This window comes from Poromitra crassiceps (genome assembly GCF_964638095.1).
Source record: "Poromitra crassiceps genome assembly, chromosome: 15".
In the NCBI taxonomy this organism is placed as follows: Eukaryota; Metazoa; Chordata; class Actinopteri; order Beryciformes; family Melamphaidae; genus Poromitra; species Poromitra crassiceps.
Genome location: NC_139634.1, coordinates 15,560,913 through 15,580,849, shown reverse-complemented (window position 1 = coordinate 15,580,849; position 19,937 = coordinate 15,560,913). Strand labels below are relative to the sequence as shown.

The following is a 19,937-nucleotide window of genomic DNA, read 5'->3' as shown; positions in this document are numbered from 1 at the left end:
TTATCAATGTGTATAGTTGACTTGCACTGGTAAAACTCCTTGATTCAGGGTTCCTACACAAGTATGGCATTTGATCTTAGTATTTTCAAAGTCTGGGAACGTATGGAAAAAGGAAAAGAGTAGGGGTAAATATTTGTTTCCAGACTATTATCTATTGTGACTATCTGACTTAATTTTCCTAAACAATAAAATTCAGAATTTAGACAAATAAATTGATGATACAAGCAAGTGTTTTATCAAGGCAACAGAATGTAACAGTTGGATTTTAAAACCATTTAAATTAGTTATATAATGTAGTAGCTAACTACAGTCTAACTACATTTTGCAGTAACTTGCTAGTAGTTCAACTCGCATAGTGAGTCAAGTAGTTTTTGGGCATTTTTTTTGTAGTTTAACTACTCAAACTACAATTTTGGGCAATAAAATAAAATTAATATATATATTTATTTTATTTTACCATTAGCCTACTGACAAGACAGACACTTTTTCTTCTGTCCTGATCGCTTTGAAGACAGCCTACGCTGCCTCCAATTGTTCAAGCTGTTCATACAAGGTGCAAGTTGAAGAGCAGTGTTAGCCAGGCAAAAAATATATACATTTCAGCTGTTACTTTTTTTCCCCAGAGACTTTCTGAACTGTTAAAACACAGTCTCTGTGCCTTTCAGGGAAGTCTCTGAAAATGGTTAACGGTAAATACCAAAAAAATAATAAAAAATGGCAGATAATCATAGTTTTGTAATAACACTAAGTAATACATTAAATTAACAATAAACCAATTGCTCTCATATACTTTATTAATTTTCCTATAACTTATGCCATTTTCTGTCTCCCATCCTCAATTAAAAATACATATATCTTTATGCTTTCACATTATGAGATTTGTGATGATTTTTGTCAGTAATGATGTCACAATATATGACATCATCAGTGATACTCGAGTGACATCACTCACTCAATCTCAATAAGACTGCATGATTCTCAGTTTCTAAATTCAAAGCTACTGCAATCATTTGGACCTTGATTTATCTTACATTGTTTTATGTGGGCTAATGGTAACAGAATCCATGGCCATTTTTCCATAGGTTTGCATACCATCAAGGTCCAATTTGTAAGATTCCTCCACAACAATAACAACACAAAGCCACAAACTTTTGGTACAACTGTTGCTCAAAGATTGTCTCCCTCAGGAAACCTGGGTTACATCATAACCATCCATTTATCTCTATGGGATATAGATGGTATAGAGATAAGCACCGTGCCTATCTCTATGGGTTTTAGATTGCATAGAGATAGACGGATGGTTACGATGTAACCCAGGTTTCCTGAGGAAGACTTCTTCTTTCCCTCCATTCATGATGAGATTACCTGATCCAGGTGGATGAGCAGCATGGATGAGCACTTTAAGAGACTTAATTAGCATCACCTGGGTGCGATTGGGACCGAGTGCCTGCTGCTGATTGGCCAGCCTCGGCCATAGACCGCAACTCACCAGACAATATAATTTCTGTCTGCCATGTGCGATATATATTTTTTTATGCACCACTAGGTGGAGACATGCATCAATAGCAGTGTTGATTTCGTAGATGAAAACTATGAGGAAAATTGTTAGTCGACTACCTATTTTCACTGGTGAAAACTAGACTAAAAATGTTAGGGAGGGACGAATTGGGAAGAGATCCAATCAGAAGAGAAGAAGAAGTTAAACATCTGTGTCTGTATTGCACATTCAAACCTTAAAACAATTCCAGAATAACAGATTAATATATCTTTACAATATGTTTGGAAATTGTAATGAATAGTTACGGTTTTCTTTGACTAAGATGAGATGAAAATACTTAGACAGTCGACGAAAACTTGACTAAATAAAATCAGGATGAGGTTGACTAAATGTGATAAGAGCTTAAGAGAAAGTGGGTTATAGCTCACTCAGATAAACATGTGAATGTTGTGTGATATGCAAAGGTTGTTTGTTCAATCCCAGCCTCAGGCAATTTCTTAAAAAGTACTCACATTATAAGCTGCAGCAGTGATCCTTCTTTATCATCACCAGTAGTTTGAACACTGATAGAAATAAGCTGATGAAGGAGACTAGTCAGTAAAATTTCAGCTCTCTGTGGTTTTCTGTCTCATAACCCTCAGCTCATGTCTCTGCAGAGGTCAGGGGGGTTGAAAAGCCCCCCCCCCCTTAGCTCCAGGTAGTGGCAGCGGAGGGGGAATCAAACCCACAACCTCTGGCCCCGGTGTCTGTGTGTATTATTCCTTCACACCACCAGCTGCCCTTCACACTCACAGCTCTTCTCCAGGCGCTCTTGTCTCTTCCCTCTGCCTGTCACCATTCAAAACTGACTGAGGCTCGAACCCACGACCGCAAAAGTGGCTGAGGGCTCAATATTGACGGGCAGCAAGCCTACTCTCTGTGTCACCAAGTCAGACTGATTGAATAAAGTTTTCTCAGGGCTTTAAATGACTCTTTCCTCTGGCTGTCGACATTCAAAACTGACAGGATCGAACCCACAACCTCAAAAGTCACTGAGGCTCAAACGCACAAGCTCCAAACTGCCACACAGCAATCCAACTCTCTGAGCTAGTGGGTCATAGTGATTAAGATTAGAAGACTATATAGTCTTTATGCATCTTAAAATATGTTTTGAAGGGACCTTTTAAGTTGAATAGTATTTTAATTTTATTAATATGACGTGATTTTCTATTCGCCTTGCACAGAAAACCTTTTACTTTTATACTTGAGTACATTTCAGAACCTGTACTTTTTTCCTTTTACTTGAGTAATTAAGTTGAATCAGTACTTCTGCTTTACCAGTCTTTTTTTTTACACAAATAACTGTAGCTACTTCTACTTAATCAGAGCAACAATGTGATTAAATTTGGAATGACAAGAAAAAATTACACATCTGTGCAATAGGCTAAGTAGGCCTAAATAACTCAGATAGGGTTTGCAATTGTAACGTTCCATATAATGAAGTATCTCATGCTTGTTGATTTAATGATTGTTATGTTTTGCACCTGCTGCTCACGTTTGAGCTACTTCTGGCCCTGGAAAGAAGGTGGGAGCAGCCGAGTACAGTCAGCCAATCAGAGGCAGAGAGGGGCGGGTCATGCCTTCGCCGAGCCTTCGCCATCATGGGAAAGAAAATATCACCTGCCGCGTACCCAGAAGGTGATGCAGCTGTCGGCGGCCTGTTAATCTGTTGTTTAAAATGATATATCATATTTTACCCCACCGCACCCCACGTAAATATGGGACAGTCCCTAAATGTGTTTTGTGTTGTTTCATGCCATCACACCATTAACCAGTGATGCATTTACTCTTTCAATGTCGGTGAAAGTTCAGCAGTCTGTGGTTTCCTCTCTCATAATCCCCTCTTCATATCTCTGTGGAAGTCTCCGTTCAAAACTGGCTGAGTCGGGAGGTACGGTGGTGCAGTGGTAAGCACTATCGCCTCATAGCTCGCAGGTCGTGGGTTCGATTCCCACCTGGGGACGAGGTGAACGCTGAAGGAATGCGTGCCCGTCCACATGTCCTCGAGTGCCCACCGCCTGGGTGGGGTCGGCAAAAGGGCCTTTCTGTGTGGAGTTTGCGTGTTCTCCCCGTGCCTCCCGGGGGTTTCCTTCATATAGGAACCCCCTTCACAAAAACATGCAATATCCTGGTTGCTAATGTGGTTCCTCCTCTGGTCGTTAAGGGCGCCTGTTCAGAGGGAGGGGAACTGGTTGGAATAGCGTGAACCTCCCACGTGCTATGTCCTACCGGTGAAGCTTCCTCTGTCAGGTGAAAAGAAGCGGCTGGCTAACTGCCCATGTCTCGGAGGAAGCATGGAGCCAGTCTCGGCTCTCCCCAGATCGGCAGAGGATGGAGTAGCAACCAGGATTGAGAAATCAAGTGAGCACTAATGGGGGATAAAATGGGATAAAAAAAAAAAAAAAACAGGAAAAAATATATATATATAAAACTGGCTGAGTATTGACCCCACAACCTCAAAACTGACTGAGGCTTGAACCCACAACCTCAATACTGCTGGCCAGCAATCAAACTCTGCGCCACTGGGTCACACTTGTTATGTTTTTTTTTCAGAGCATTTCACTCTTTCCTCTGGCTGTCGCCGTTTAAAACTGACTGAGGCTCAAACCCACAACCTCAAAACTGACGGAGGCTCGAACCCACGAGCTCAACACTGCTGGGAGGTAATCCAACCACTGAGCCACTGTGTCACACTTATTAGGACAGGCTTTCTCAGAGCTTTTCAGTCTTTCGTCTGGGTGTCCATTTTCATAACTCTCTGACTGAGGCTCGGACCCTCAACCTCCAAACTGTCATGCAAACTCTGTGAGCCACTGAGTATCACAAGGTCAAGTCATTTCTGTCAGAGCTTTTCAGTCTTCACTCGAGAAGTTCTTTAAAGACCAAACCCTTCATTGAGGCTTAGCCCCAAAACCTCCAAATTGTGGTGTGGCCATAGTAGGTGTCATTTACAATGGGGACATGTCCCCGCCACTTCTCAACACAAAGTGACACCCTTGTGTACTCAGATGTCATATGGTATGTATGGAATTTTGAAATGGAAAATGTGTAGGAACTCTGCTGATTGTCCCATCACACTCAGTCATTGCGGCCACCAGGTGGTGGTATAAACTCAGCTATCCCCTCCAGTGTGAAAGTGTTTATGAGACTGAGACCCTGGCTGTTTGTGAGCCAAGTTTGGAGCCTAAACAACCTGTTACAGTAGATAGAATACACAGTACACTCCTACACCATGGCAGTGAAGGAGGAAGGTATGGTTAAAATGCTAAAAGGGGTATATGAAAGAGCCCTGGATTACAGTTGGTAATGTTGCATTTACAGTTAAGCTCTGGTTCAGCCCACTAATATGTCTGTCTTGTTATTGTACAGTGTGTATCCTCTACACTGGGAGAGGGGAGTTGGCCTGTTTAGGGGCTTGGTTTTCTACATTTCTGCGTTAGTTCACTATAGTAGAATGTTTCAGATTGTGAGAATGAGTTGTGCGGGATGGACGTGTGCTTGGTGGAGCACAGTTAGTATATGATGTGTGTATGTGTTGGATATGGGTGTGTGTGCTTCCTCTGGGTCTGTGGGATTTTGGCCCATAATTCCTGCAGCTCTCAGGTCACCGCTCCGTTCTCACGCACATATTTGGCATTCCTTCCCCGACATGATTACCATACACCTTCCACTCTGGGTTTGGCTCCGCGGAATATTTCCATCATTCCCGAGTGGAACCGGAGCGACGTTCCAGAACTGAACAAACCCCCACCGCCCCTCCACCCCCACTCTCTCCTCCTCATCTCATCCCCCACACCCCCATTCCCTCCCACCCCACTCTCTCCTCCTTACCCCCCCCCCCCCCCCCCTTCCAGTACAGATTCTTGTTGTCTTCGAATCAGAATCCTCTGGTAGAACCATTCCCCCGCCTGAGTCAGCTGTTTGTGTCTGCCGGCATGATTGGGTCATTTGGCAGCGACATCTCTTCAATGACCTCCCTGCTATAGGATGGGGAAGGAAGGGGTGTGGGGGTGTGGGGGGGGGGAGATGAGAAGGAGCTATGAAACTCTATCTCCACCATGTTGTGCTGCTATCCTCCATCCATCTCTTCATGGAACAACTTCACACGTGGAGTCGACTGTCGATTATTGCACGACCACAGTGTGGGCCCTCCGCAATTTCACAGGCAACTTCAAAGGGGCCCCCGTGTGATACGCCGTGTCTATCTTTTCTATCGTTTCTTATGCAGTTTAATATCTGAGATGCGATTTTGACAGCTTGCTTCAACTACTACACTCACACGCATGATGAAGAACCAGGATTCTTGTTGAACTGTTCCCTGTGCGCCCCCATGTTGTGTCAGATGGAGCGGTGTGGGACATGTGCAGGATCTTATAGCTTTGCTTTGAATCGTACAACTCGGAGGAGAAGGAAAGAGAAAGTTCTCCACATCACTGGAGAGTCTGCTACTGGCCAATGATGCATGGCCCAGGGAGCGTTTTCAATCATCGCATGTATTTTTCCAATAATTGCACAGCCAGCCGGCAGACCCCGACTGTAGACTTGTGTGAACTCAATGGATCTTTCTATCCTCCCTTCTTGGCAGAAAGGAGAGCATGTAAAGGAGCTGTGAGACACAGAGGAAATGTTTCTGTAAGGTTTACTGAGTCGAGAAAGACTGCTGCACACAGAGCTGAAATAAATAAATGAAATAATTTTATCATAATAACAATTATAGTAACGATCATAGTAAGATTGCTTATTTAGGGTTTTTGTCTTCTTTTATATATATAACTTTTAATAAACTGTTCCCTTTAATATTTTTTTCTCCTGTGGGTATGTATGAGACTTTGGTGTGTTCCACTGAATGTCCTGGTAGCAGCGTTCTGTATCCACGGTGTCGCACGGGATCGTCATCGTCCCCCCGGATGGTTTCTATAGCGATGCTAGTAGAGAAGGCACCCTCCCCGCCTCGCTCCCAACCTCCGCGCTTCTCACCCTCTGGACCTATAAGCTGAGGGCGTTGTGTCCTAGCAGGGGCGGGGTTTGGGGAGGAGTCGTGTAGCTAGGTCTCCAGTTGTCTTTGGTTGGTCGTTGATTTGGTTCGCTGTGATTGGCTGGTTGTTTTTGGTGCAGCTTGATTTTTTATACATTCCAGTTCTTTAAAGCGTCAGTCCCTTCGGTGAGTTGTCGGGGGGTTCACACTGGGCGTGTGCGGTCCCTCTCCAGAGTCCCTCGTCATCCAGCTTCACTCATTGGTTGTTGGTGCACTCGCATACACACACGTGCGCGCGCACACACACACACACACACACACACACACACACACACACACACACACACACACACACACATGCATGTCCTTGTCTACTTCCTCTTACATACGTGCATGCATTCAGGAAGTCATTCACTCGATCGTTCCCTCGTTCATCCTTTTTCGTCACTCATCTATCCATTTGTCCCTGGTCTCACAGGCTCCCAGCAGTCTAGCAGTGAGACAGAGAAGTGCGTCACATGTCAACAGTCCATTAATGTCCCGGTGGATCTGTCCAGATCAGTCCGTCCCTTTGTTGCTTTGTCTTCTCCTTTCTCCTTTCTGCTTTCCGTCCATCTTTCCCTTTATCCAGAGGCTAAGCACCCACTCCCTTGTTCAGTCAGCCTTTCCCACTCTTGCTCTCTGTCGGTACGGTCCAGTTGTCGTAATCCCATTCTAGACATTGTCAAAGAAGCCGGTCCAGAATAGGAGACGCTGAGGCCTTGTGGTTTCTGTGGCCATGGAGGAAGAGGCCTTAACCCCTGGACTCAGTTTGGCTGCCCTTCAGGCGGCCTGTCAGTATTTCTGGGCTGTGAAGGGAAGCTGGCCAGGCCCGTGCAGCCTCTGGCAATGGACTGGGTTAGCATGGTCCTGTAAGGGCAATAAAACTTGGGCGAGTGATCACTAGCTAGGGGGCTGTAGTGGCAAGTTAGTAGGTGTAAAACTAAACCCCGTCAATGATTCTACAAGAGTCTGGTGAATGTTTGTCATCCCGGGCGAAGGGAGGTGTTCAGTGGGGTGCGACAGCAGAAATGAGTGGGTTAGCCGTTGGCAGGCTCAGGTCAAGGCTTCGGATGACCGGACAGTGGGTGTTAGCGTTAGCCACTACTAGCGGGGCCCAGTAGCGCGCACCCTCTTGCTCCGCTTGCTCACAGTGGTGAAGCGGAAGGGGGTGGTCAGGTCGGGCTGCTCCCCGGGCGGGAAGCGCTTCATGAAGTGCACGTCCTGCTGGTTGGGGAGCGTGTGCGGCCCGCGGCGAGGGCGCCCGCGCTTAGTGAAGCCCACGTACCAGCCCGCGTAGCGCGCCGACATCAGGGCCGTGTAGTGGTTTTCCAGGACCTTCTCCACGAAGACGCAGTCAGCACTGCGATTACTGGCCTTCTGAGAGAGCAGAGAGACCCCAGGTACACACACACACACACACACAAACGCACACACACACACACACACACACACACACACACACACACACGCGCACACACACGCACACACACACATTCATCGGGAGAAAGGAAGAGAGGCTGGTCAGGAAAAGTAAAGGAAGCAAGGAAGATAACAGACATCTGCGCTTGATAAAAATGTCTTTATAAATCAAAAGAAGCCTCACCTTTCCCACTAGCTTGCCGCGGCGGTTCATGCACAGGTAGAAGTTGGTTTCTTTGCCGCGGATTCTCACCTGGCTACCAAAGGTATCGGCCTCCACTACGAGCTGGGCTTGTGAAGGGACAGACAGAGGGACAGACAGACATTAGAGCCACAGACAAACATGTCGACGCTGCGAGAGATCTGACTGCTTTATTCAGGTTAGAAAGATCCATTGGTCTCCTGGATCTCCTTCCCTCCCGTAACACATAACAGCAGAGAGTCTCCGGCACGTTGAGTGACTGACATAAGAGTAGAATCACACAAAGAAGAAAGAACGGGACCGACAGAGGTGCAGGCTCCCATCCAGACAGATTACCAACCGCCGCGCAATGAGATGTGAGTATTTAGACAAGGTGTTCAGGTTGAATCACAGTGTTAGGAATCACAGTCGCTGTTAAAACGTACTGGTAAATCAAAGACACGTGTAAATGTCTGGCTGGACAGATGGTTGTCAGATAAGCCTGGTCTCACACACACACACACACACACACACACACACACACACACACACACACACACACACACACACACACGGTTATGAGACCGCTGACCGCAAATGGGCCTCGTAAAAAAGATAACAGCCAAGAATAGACGGGAGTGCTGCGGTGGGCCAAGAGGAGAGATAGAACAATCAGTCTGCAAGACTGTTGTTTCAAGGTATGTGTATCTGTGTGCGCCTGTGTTTGCGCGCCTGTGTGTGTGTGTGTGTGTGTGTGTGTGTGTGTGTCTTTGTGTGTGTGTTTGTGTGCAGGTGCATTGCATGTCCATCCTTCCAGGCAACGCCGCGCCGCTAACCACACATCTTCCCAGAGCGCTTGTGCCTGTTTAAAAATAAATCCCTAAAATGGTTCCTACATGACCTTAGTCAACAAAGGGGTCAAGAGAAATCAATACCCCCCCTCCCTCTTGCCCTCTCCCCCGCCTCTCCCCCCCCCCCCCCCCCAACTCTCCTTCCCTCTCCCATCTCCCTTCTGCTCTCTCGCTCCGTCTTTACACCTTCTCTGTTATTTCTCTCCTCCGCTCTCATCTTCCCTGCGCGGCGCCTCACAGCCTTTGCTGGAGAGTGATGGGTGGATTGTTCGTCTTAGGAGCGGTATAGGCTATTTGTCAAAATCACTGCCTTCTTTCCGCATCCATTGTGGCCTGAAACGGTGCGTGAGCAAACGGACATGTTTGTGAATGGGAGGATGCGATGTGTAATATGAGCCCCCCCCCCCCACTGAAGCACATCGAGAAATATGAACACTAGCTTTACGGCTTGGCTTTCTTCTTGCCCATTGATTGTCTGTGGTTTAAGAATGGGTTAGACGTCATTACCGACAGAGAGAGAGGGGGAGAGAGGGGGAGGGAGTGGGGGAGGGACAGAGGGAGGGATGGAGGAAGCCTGCTGTTTTAAATCCAGAGGAGACAACAGGGAGGATGAGAAATCAATGGAGAGATCGATGCAGGAGATGAGTTTCTAACACTCGGCCCGACACACTACCTGCCAGGCTTCTCCCTCCAACTCCCACTTCTTTTTTTCTCTTCTGTCTTGCACCCTCTCTCTCTCTCTCTCTCTCTCTCTCTCTCGCTCTCTCTCCCACCCTCTCTCTCTCTCTCTCTCTCGCTCTCTCTCCCACCCTCTCTCTCTCTCTCTCTCCCACCCTCTGTCTCTCCCACCCTCTCTCTCTCCCTCCCACCCTCTCTCTCTCTCTCTCTCTCTCTCTCTCTCTCCCTCCCACCCTCTCTCTCTCTCTCTCTCTCTCTCTCGCTCCCACCCTCTCTCTCTCTCTTCCACCCTCTGTCTCTCCCACCCTCTCTCTCTCTCTCTCCCACCCTCTCTCTCTCTCTCCCACCCTCTCTCTCTCTCTCTCTCTCCCACCCTCTCTCTCTCTCTCTCTCTCTCTCACCCTCTCTCTCTCTTTCTCTCTCTTGCTCTCTTGTGAATCATTGAGTCAGCAGCCAGTCGATGAGGTCTTTGTACTCCCAAGACAAGCTCCACTGCCCCTGTGCCAAAGCCTGGGGAGGTGTGTGTGTGTGTGTGTGTGTGTGTGTGTGTGGTGTGTGTGTGTCTGTGTGTGTGTGTGTGTGTGTGTGTGAGAGAGTGAGTGAGTGAGTGTGTGTGTGTGTCTGTGTGTGCCTGCCTGCCTGCCTGAGCAGTTGCATTCTGTATCCGTTCATGCATGCACTTGGTATACTTTCAAGTCTTTGTGGTTGCAGTAGTTCGCTCGTGTGTGTGTGCGTGCATGTGTGCGTGCGTGTGTGTGCAAGCAAGTGTTTCTCTCAGAGTGCATTCACATGTATGTACTGTCCTCATACTGAAACAACAGAATAAGTTGATTAATAATAATATAATAAGTCACGTGGGACATTTCTCAATTTGAAAACATCATGTTGATTATGTTGAAATGTCGGTTATGTTTAGGCAACTAAAACAACTTGGTTACGATTTGGGTTACGGTTAAAGATGGAACACGTCAGGAAGCGAACCCGGTCTCTCGCGATGAGGAAGTTGAAAGATGAGGATGTTACCGGTCCACCAATCCCAGCCCTTCACCCTTACTTGTCAGCGAGCTAGTTCAATATCAGACTGTCGTTACTTTAAATACCACTAGAGGTCGCCACTACTTCCTGGTGACAGTTCCCGACTCTGGCCTATGCACTGCACGCATGCACTGCCTTGCAAGAGGTCGCATTCGTAAACAGTGGTCATTTTGAACCCCCTTGAAAATCGACCAATGTTGTCGTTGTCCTTGTGAGGACGGCCTGGTATGTTTCACAGCATGCCTGCTTTCCTCTGTGTGTGTGTGTGTGTTTGTGTTTGCGTGTGTGTGTGTGTGTGTGTGTGTGTATGTGTGTCTTACCATATTTGTCTCCATCCTCTCCGCGGGCGCTGATCCGGCGTCCCAGCACCTGGACATGTTTGCCGCTGGTGCGGCTGTAGAGCTGGTAGACCCGGTGGTGTCGCCGGCTCATGGTGTCTCGCACCTGCGTCTGGTTCTCCACATGCACGCTGAAGTTCACCCCATCCACACCAAGCACCTGCTGTGAGCACACACACACACACACACACACACACACACACACACACACACACACACACAGCCAAACACACACAGAAAGACATCAGCACATAATTGATCGACAAAGAACAGCCATAAATAGGCTTGAAAATCTGCATGCATTGCCATTATACAGTTAATACAACTATATTTTCAATTAAATTAAATTCAAACTTGATTCAGGACACAGCTCAGGGGGGTCCATAGCACAACAAACACCAAACACAGAATATAAATATTCTGTGTTTCTTCTGTGTGTGTGTGTGTGTGTGCGTGCGTGCGTGTGCGTGCGTGTGTGTGTGTGTGTGTGTGTGTGTGTGTGTGTATGTGCGGGACCACGATGGAAATAAGTCCTGGACTTTATCGTGCTATGTTTTTTTTTACCCTGTACTTGAAGTTTGTTAAATAAACTTAAATAAATAATAAATAAATTTGAGATATAATACATCCGTTACATTGTACTTTCCCTCTTTGCCATACACGCAGACACTCACCTGTAATGGATTGCACATCACCAGCAACATCTGGATACATCTGGAAAAAGTAAAAACAGAGATGAGTGCAAAAAAAAAAAGTGTAAGCAAAATGGAGTGTTGAAAGAGCCGGTCGTGACACCATCATTTCCATCGGCCTTTTTTCTTCTTCTGTCTGCTCAACATCTCTTTTCCTCACCGGGCGATTACTCACACGGCTTGGCATGGCGATACGACACACAGACGGACAGATGTCCAGGGGAGAGAGGCAGACGGACAACACCCGGCGCCGTGTTGATCGTAACGCCATCCCCGACCTCCTGTCCCCGCCCACTTTCTGACCCTCTCATGACTTTCGCCACACCAAAATCTGGCCTCCAAATGACCCGACTGGACCGTGGCTAACTGGCAAACATGCCGAGACGACTAGAGCATGTTTTGGTTTGGACATCTGAGGGTTCTGGGCTGGCTCATTTGGCTGCTCCGCGTATGTAGACAGCTGGTGCTGGACTACAGGTGTACACTCGGCTCGCTGCGGCGTGGCCTTCTGCAGAGCGCTGGACTGTGCGCTCGTATCCAGAGATGTTTTGAATGAGTGAAAACATGTGCAACTAAACTGTGCAGAGAGAGATGATTTAATGGGGAATCAACCGGGGGCGCGGTAATTGCGTTGATGTAGCGCATAAAGTATGTTGTGTTTATTGTACATGTGAAATGTTGCTGGCAATCATCTCTCCGTGTTACTATCCAGGCTTTTATAGGCATTTATGACTGAAGGAGGTGGTTACAGTCAAGATTAGAATGCTACCACATTGCTTAATAATTGATGTTTAGACCTTGACCTTGGACGTATTGTTATTTACTGCTTGAGCGAGGGAGGGATCGTGGCGAGCCAAAGATCTGCTCTGGCAGTCCTTGAGCCGCATTGCATTAGTGGCTCGAGACGTGATGGAGTTCAGAACCAAGTGTGTGGGCCCAAAAAGCTATTCTACGAATTTTGTCTTTCCCCACCTCATCATCTGCTATCTCTCCGCATGCCTCCGCTCTCTCTCTCTCTACTGCTCTCTCACTTGTTGTCCGTCCTCCCTATCTCACCTCTACCTTATCTCTCTCTCCTTCTCTCTCTCTCTCTCTCTCTCTCTTCACTCTACCTTTCGCCTATCATGCCTTGCCTCCCATCTGCCTTTATGTTTGGGGTTAGCGGGGTGACTCCTCCACACTGTCATGGGCACATACACACAGATGTGCGCAGTGTGTGTGTGTGTGTGTGTGTGTGTGTGTATGTACAGGAGGAGCAGGCAGCTGACAGCTGGGCCAAAGCGAAGACATATGCAGCACTGAGGGAGGGAGATAGCGAGGAGGAGAGAGAGGTAGAGAGAGAGAGGGAGAGAGGTGCACATAGGGCGAGTGAGAAGGCACGATGCATAAATAGAGGGGAGAGTGTAGACAGAGAGAGCTGATAGAGAATAAGAGAGTTATAAGTAAGAGATAAGGACAGAGAGAACAGGGAGGTGTACAGCAGTGGTTCTCAACATGGGTTCCGGGCCTTGAGAGTGTGCCAGGCGGTCCCCAGCAAACGGACAAATTGTTAAACTTCACCATTATTTAAGATAGAAGAATGACTGTTTTCTTTCATGTTTTTAGCCGGGGCTTCCTATCTGGAGGAAACCCCAGGGGAGCACGGGGAGAACATGCAATACTCCACACACAGAAAGGCCGTTTTGGACGACCCCGCCATGGGCAGTATGCACTGAGGACATGGGGATGGGGACACACCCTCAGCGCCCACAGCATCCCAGGCAGGAATGGAACCCAGGACCTTCTTGCTGTGAGGCGACAGTGCTACAGTACCACTGTGCAACCGTGCCCCCTGACTGATTTACTGTTTTGATCATAGTTTCTCTGTTGTCTCTCTACCTACAATACAGAATTCTGGCCAAAATCACATCTAAGAATAAAAAATATTCTCATATTTGGGTCAGAGAGACTAATCTCATCCAATGGGATGTAGGCTAAACTAAGGGTCAAAGGTTGAGAATCGCTGGTGAACCGTACACAGGGACAGCAAGAAGGGAGAGGGAGCCAAAAAGAGCAAGAGGAGAGAAAGGAAGAGAGAGTAACAAAATGAGAGACAGTGCTGCAGCCACAGAGGGACAATATGAGAGACAGTGCTGCAGCAACAGAGAGACAATATGAGAGACAGTGCTGCAGCAACAGAGAGACAAAATGAGAGACAGTGCTGCAGCCACAGAGAGACAAAATGAGAGACAGTGCTGCAGCAACAGAGGGACAATATGAGAGACAGTGCTGCAGCAACAGAGAGACAATATGAGAGACAGTGCTGCAGCAACAGAGGGACAATATGAGAGACAGTGCTGCAGCAACAGAGGGACAATATGAGAGACAGTGCTGCAGGCACAGTGGCTCAATATGAAAGACAGTGCTGCAGGCACAGAGGGACAAGCCACAGAGGGACAATATGAGAGACTGCTGCAGCAACAGAGGGACAATATGAGAGACAGTGCTGCAGCAACAGAGAGACAATATGAGAGACAGTGCTGCAGCAACAGAGAGACAATATGAGAGACAGTGCTGCAGCAACAGAGAGACAATATGAGAGACAGTGCTGCAGCAACAGAGACAATATGAGAGACAGTGCTGCAGCAACAGAGAGACAATATGAGAGACAGTGCTGCAGCAACAGAGAGACAATATGAGAGACAGTGCTGCAGCAACAGAGAGACAATATGAGAGACAGTGCTGCAGCAACAGAGGGACAATATGAGAGACAGTGCTGCAGCAACAGAGAGACAATATGAGAGACAGTGCTGCAGCAACAGAGAGACAATATGAGAGACAGTGCTGCAGCAACAGAGGGACAATATGAGAGACAGTGCTGCAGCAACAGAGGGACAATATGAGAGACAGTGCTGCAGCAACAGAGAGACAATATGAGAGACAGTGCTGCAGCAACAGAGGGACAATATGAGAGACAGTGCTGCAGCCACAGAGGGACAATATGAGAGACTGCTGCATCCACAGAGGGACAATATGAGAGACAGTGCTGCAGCCACAGAGGGACAATATGAGGGCCAGTGCTGCAGCAACAGAGAGACAATATGAGAGACAGTGCTGCAGCAACAGAGGGACAATATGGGAGACAGTGCTGCAGCAACAGAGAGACAATATGGGAGACAGTGCTGCAGCAACAGAGGGACAATATGAGAGACAGTGCTGCAGCAACAGAGGGACAGTATGAGAGACAGTGCTGCAGCAACAGAGAGACAATGAGAGACAGTGCTGCAGCAACAGAGGGACAATATGAGAGACAGTGCTGCAGCAACAGAGGGACAATATGAGAGACTGCTGCAGCTACAGAGGGACAATATGAGAGACAGTGCTGCAGCAACAGAGGGACAATATGGGAGACAGTGCTGCATGCAGCCACAGAGGGACAATATGGGAGACAGTGCTGCATGCAGCAACAGAGGGACAATATGAGAGACAGTGCTGCAGCAACAGAGGGACAATATGAGAGACAGTGCTGCAGCACCAGATGGACAATATGAGAGACAGTGCTTCAGCCACAGAGGGACAATATGAGAGACAGTGCTGCAGCCACAGAGAGACAATATGAGAGATAGTGCTGCAGGCACATAGGGACAATATGAGAGACAGTGCTGCAGGCACATAGGGACAATATGAGAGACAGTGCTACAGGCACAGAGGGACAATATGAGAGACAGTGCTGCAGGCACATAGGGACAATATGAGAGACAGTGCTACAGGCACAGAGGGACAATATGAGAGACAGTGCTGCAGCAACAGAGGGACAATATGAGAGACAGTGCTGCAGCAACAGAGGGACAATATGAGAGACAGTGCTGCAGCCACAGAGAGACAATATGGGAGACAGTGCTGCAGCCACAGAGGGACAATATGGGAGACTGTGCTGCAGCCACAGAGGGACAATATGAGAGACAGTACTGCAGCCACAGAGGGACAATATGGGAGACAGTGCCGTGGCCACAGAGGGACAATATGAGAGACAGTGCTGCAGGCACAGAGGGACAATATGAGAGACAGTGCTGAGCCACAGAGGGACAATATGAGAGACAGTGCTGCATGCAGCCACAGAGGGACAATATGGGAGACAGTGCTGCATGCAGCCACAGAGGGACAATATGAGAGACAGTGCTGCAGCCACAGAGGGACAATATGGGAGACAGTGCTGCAGCAACAGAGGGACAATATGAGAGACAGTGCTGCAGCAACAGAGGGCAGTCTGGCGTGAGAAGTAGACAAAAAGATAAATAATGGGAAAGAAGGAGGAAGGGGGTTCAACTCAAGCACATCCTAACACATGTCACTCCCTCTTGACTCAAATGCTACATTCACAAGCCTCTTGCTTCCTCTCCCTCTTTCTGCCTGTGTCTCTCTCCCCCTGCCTCCCTCCCTCCCTCCCTGCCCTTTCCCCTAGCTGCTGTATCGGCCCCTGGGTTTTGCTAATAGATGCAGACACCCAGGGCAACGCAAGTAGTGTGTTGGCCCGAGCATTCTGCCTGCGCAGCTGAAAAAAGGGCCCGAGCGCCTGTGCATTGTGAGGACTCTCAGCTGTTAAAACAGCACCGCTGCGCCGCCGCCGAGGACACTACCGAGAAAAGTGCCTCGGCTCTGGATTCTCCCGCTCCCTCCAAAACCACAGACACTCCATCCTATGCCAGCCGCAGAGGGAAGGAGAGAAGGAGAGGGAGAGAGGGAGACGGAATCAGCGGGGTGGGGGAGGGATGAGAAAACGAGAGAATAAGAGAGCGCCGAGGAAAGTCGAGGAGAGTAAAGACAGAGGGAGGTATGGAGAGAGAGAGAGAGAGAGAGAGAGAGAGAGAGAAAGAGAGAGGGGAAGCCCGGTGCGCCTTGGCCGGCTGCCAAAACAAGCAAGGGTCTGACATCATAAACCTGCGTCCCAGCAGGTCCACCATATGGAGGCTGTGGTCTGGGCTAGTGGGCCTCAGCGGTGAGCACTGGGCACCGGCGCGGAGCGAGCGCGGTCGGCCTGGTGGGACCCAGCGCGGAGCAGCGGTTTCAGCAGTGTGTAGCAGCGGTTAGCGTGGTAGGCCAACACTGGAGCGAGGGGGCCCCCGGCGCGACGCAGCCGTTTCAGATGTGCCTCAGTGAGAAGTGGTGGTTAGGCGGGTGGGCGTGTGAGTGCGGCGTAGCGCTATCAGCAGTAATAGGCCCTATGGTGGAGCGATGGTTAGAGAAGTGGTGGGCCTGAACATGGAGCTGTGGCTTTTCAGGGGAATTGCACTATGTCCTGTGGTGGAGCTATGGCGAGGGAGCGGTACCAAGTTCCTGTGCAGCAGAGCAAAAGGCCCTTGGCCGTGTTCGCTGGCTTAAGACCCGAGTTTGTAAAACAGCGTGTTTGCGAGGATAGATGCTGTCTTGATGGAGTGAAGTGGCTGTGGTAATACTGATAGGCAAGAGGGAAATGAATGGAGAGATGATTGGCTCTCAAAGAGCTAAACTAAGACCAGTAGACTAAACAGTCAGACTCTCCTCCTCAGATACTGCCAGGGGCGCCATCACTCATCGGTTATTAATTCATACTTTTATCTGAGCGAGTATCTGTGGAAAAAAGGTATAAGCAAGACAGGAAGACAGATGTAGGCAGTTAGGTAGGTAAGTAGAGAGAGAGTGCGAGAGAGGCAGAGACAGGGAGAGAGACCAGCAGCACACACCCTATCCAGGTTGTGTGAGGAATGAGAAGTATCTGGAGATGACTGCCATCTGGGAGAAGTACAGCCGACACAAAGAAAGAAAAATAAATCCCTTGGCTTTTAACAAGACACACCTCGAATGGGCAAACTCAAGCCCCCTGAGTCTGTATCCTCCTCCCTTAGATTTGCTCTTGGCACTTTATCATTTTCCTATCCCACTAGATAAAGCCGGTGTTATTTGACTCAACTTCTGAAATATTTTCAATAGGAAAAAAAGCATTTTCTTGGCGATGGGAAAATGGCCTTCTCTAAGCCAGCTTGGCCATTGCTGAAGTAAGTGCAGATGGTGATGGAGATGTTTATGGCAGGTTTTATGAGTAACATGGCCCTGACTCTGACCCAGTGACCCTGAACTGTCAGCCAATCAAAACAGGCCCTTCCATGGCATGTTTTCTATGGGGACTGATGAGGAGTGATGTAATTGTTAGGCACCAGTAACCTTCCTCTCCATCATCTTCATCTGTAGCTATAGGCCTGCCATGAAAATACTGTAATTTGAACAACAGAAGAACAGAAGAGATATAGGTGCGGAAATAAGCTGGTTTCATGCCAAGAGTATTATGTGATGAAGTTAGTGATAACCCTTTAAAAAGGTGACTTACAAGACAGCCAGCGTGGAGAGAAGGGACCACATTGCTTCCCCCCTCCACTATGGAACTCGGCCCAGAGTCAGTCTCCTCGCTCGGTCAGAGCCAGTCCGACGGTCCGGAGAGTTCCCGCCTGTGGTCGGAACCCGCTGGATGTTGTGCAGAGTCAAAGAGTCAGCGGACACTCCCGTTGGCATCGGCGGCGGCGTGCCCCGGTTCCCCCGGCGTGTGGTGAGTGTGTGGGCGTGGGCGTGGGCGAGGTGGGGTGCGAAGCCGGGGTGACTGTGTCACTGTGACCGCCGGGCAACCTCTCAGAGCTGTCCGGAGCGGCGCAGAGAAGGAAGGTTTAGGGCATCAAACGGCTAGGCGCGCCCCCGGCAAGAGGAACAGGTGAAAGCGCGCTCACGCTTCACAGATGCACATCGACCCTGCTGACCCTCGGGATGATGCTCGGCCCTGTGGACCGATGAGGCGCGTGCGTAATCTTGCGCGTAATCCAATGCGTAACGTCTCAGTGCAGCAATAAAAATGAATGCTTTCATATACAGAGATGATATAGATGTTAGTCAGGCAGGTTTAGTCCCCACGGGGCAGGGGGGACGGGCGCTGTTGGAGGTGGACTACCTGGGCGGGCTGATGGAGGAAACGGCGAGCTGGAGACGGGCGCTCTGCGGGCGCAGGGTGCTGCAGGGTGGCCTCGGTCATGGCTGCGCCCCCACGCTGGCTCAACGGGTCTGTGGCTCTGCAGGGGACACCGACTAACAGTGTCCGACAGAGAGGGCGATAAGGTCCCGGAGCGGTCCAGCTCAGATGGGGTATATGGAGAGAGTTGAATGAGAATGGGAGGGGAGAAAAGGGGGAGCAGAGGAGGGGAGGGGAGGGAGGGGTAGTTGGAGAGGATGGGAACAGCTGTGACTGGGTGGCGGACTCAGCCACCCGCGACACGGCGAGGAAATGACAGCCGCACTTTGCACCTGATTTCCCGGACTTCCCCGCTCGCCTCAGCCGCTGGTTACCGCCTGGCTGCTGCAGCGGTCCTCCCCGCGCCCTCTCGACACAATACCAGCCAAAACACAGCACGATGACATCACCTCCGAAATGTTTGAAGGGGGGAAAATGCAATCCGATCTTTTTATTTATTTATTTTTTCTTTCAAAAACGTAGAAAGTTTAAGCCGTTTCTTTCTGTGAGCACGAAAGTCTTCTCGACCCGAGAAAGCGAACGCCGCGGTGCAGTCGACCTCGCCAGTTTGTGGAGAAATAAAAGTTAAACGGGGCACACTGGAAGCGTGTTTACCTAAAATCACACTGACAGATCGACCCCAGTCCAGAACCTGCACCGTCTCTCTCCCCCTCAGACCTGCCTCCCTGTTTCATTCAGACATCAGATGGGGAAAACGCAAGGGAACACGCCAAAAGAGCACAGCCGTGCGCTTTTTTTTATCCACTTCACTGGTATTGTGTAGATCCTTCGTCTTTGCAAAAATGCCTTCCTTCCATAAAAAGCTCTTCTTGAGGGGGGCTACACAGGAGAGGCGCGTCGGCAGGCACAGACCTCACTCCAAGAAAAACCAGAACAAGATTTTAACAGACGCGGATCAATCCTCCCTCCCTCTCCTCTCTCCCACTCCCTCCCACCTCTCTCTCTCTCTCCCCTCTCTCTCCCTCAAACACACACGCACACACACACTTATTGGATCAAAATGGGATTAGTCAGTCGCTATGCGATGCCGACCAAGTTACACTGCAAAAATATCCATTTTAACAAGTCGTTCAATCTAGTGTAGTGTTTTCTCCAAACGCGTGAAAAACATCTGCCACGGACTCGGTGAGATCATTCACTTGTTTACAGTGCAAATCAACTT

At 48.9% G+C, this 19,937-nt stretch overlaps 1 protein-coding gene across 1 annotated transcript; it reads right to left on the bottom strand.

The window, feature by feature from the left end:
- Positions 1-6,263: 6,263 nt before the first annotated feature.
- fgf18a (fibroblast growth factor 18a) lies at positions 6,264-18,157 on the bottom strand. The gene is made up of 5 exons (XM_083652086.1): positions 18,089-18,157; positions 11,731-11,770; positions 11,039-11,219; positions 8,158-8,264; positions 6,264-7,931 (listed from the first exon to the last, which is right to left on the bottom strand). The coding sequence occupies exons 1-5, from the start codon at positions 18,118-18,120 to the stop codon at positions 7,659-7,661; spliced, it is 633 nt and encodes a 210-aa protein (XP_083508212.1). The 5' UTR covers positions 18,121-18,157; the 3' UTR covers positions 6,264-7,658.
- Between the last annotated feature and the right edge of the window lie 1,780 nt (positions 18,158-19,937).

What these genes read in the sequence shown, in the direction of transcription:
- fgf18a (XM_083652086.1), bottom strand. Translation starts at nt 18,120, where the DNA reads ATGTGGTCCCTTCTCTCCACGCTGGCTGTCTT. An exon ending in AGAGGATGGAGACAAATATG is followed by an intron (nt 8,265 to 11,038) that starts GTAAGACACACA and finishes TCCCTTCACAAG; the next exon opens with CCCAGCTCGTAGTGGAGGCC. An exon ending in GCGGCAAGCTAGTGGGAAAG is followed by an intron (nt 7,932 to 8,157) that starts GTGAGGCTTCTT and finishes CTGCTCTCTCAG; the next exon opens with AAGGCCAGTAATCGCAGTGC.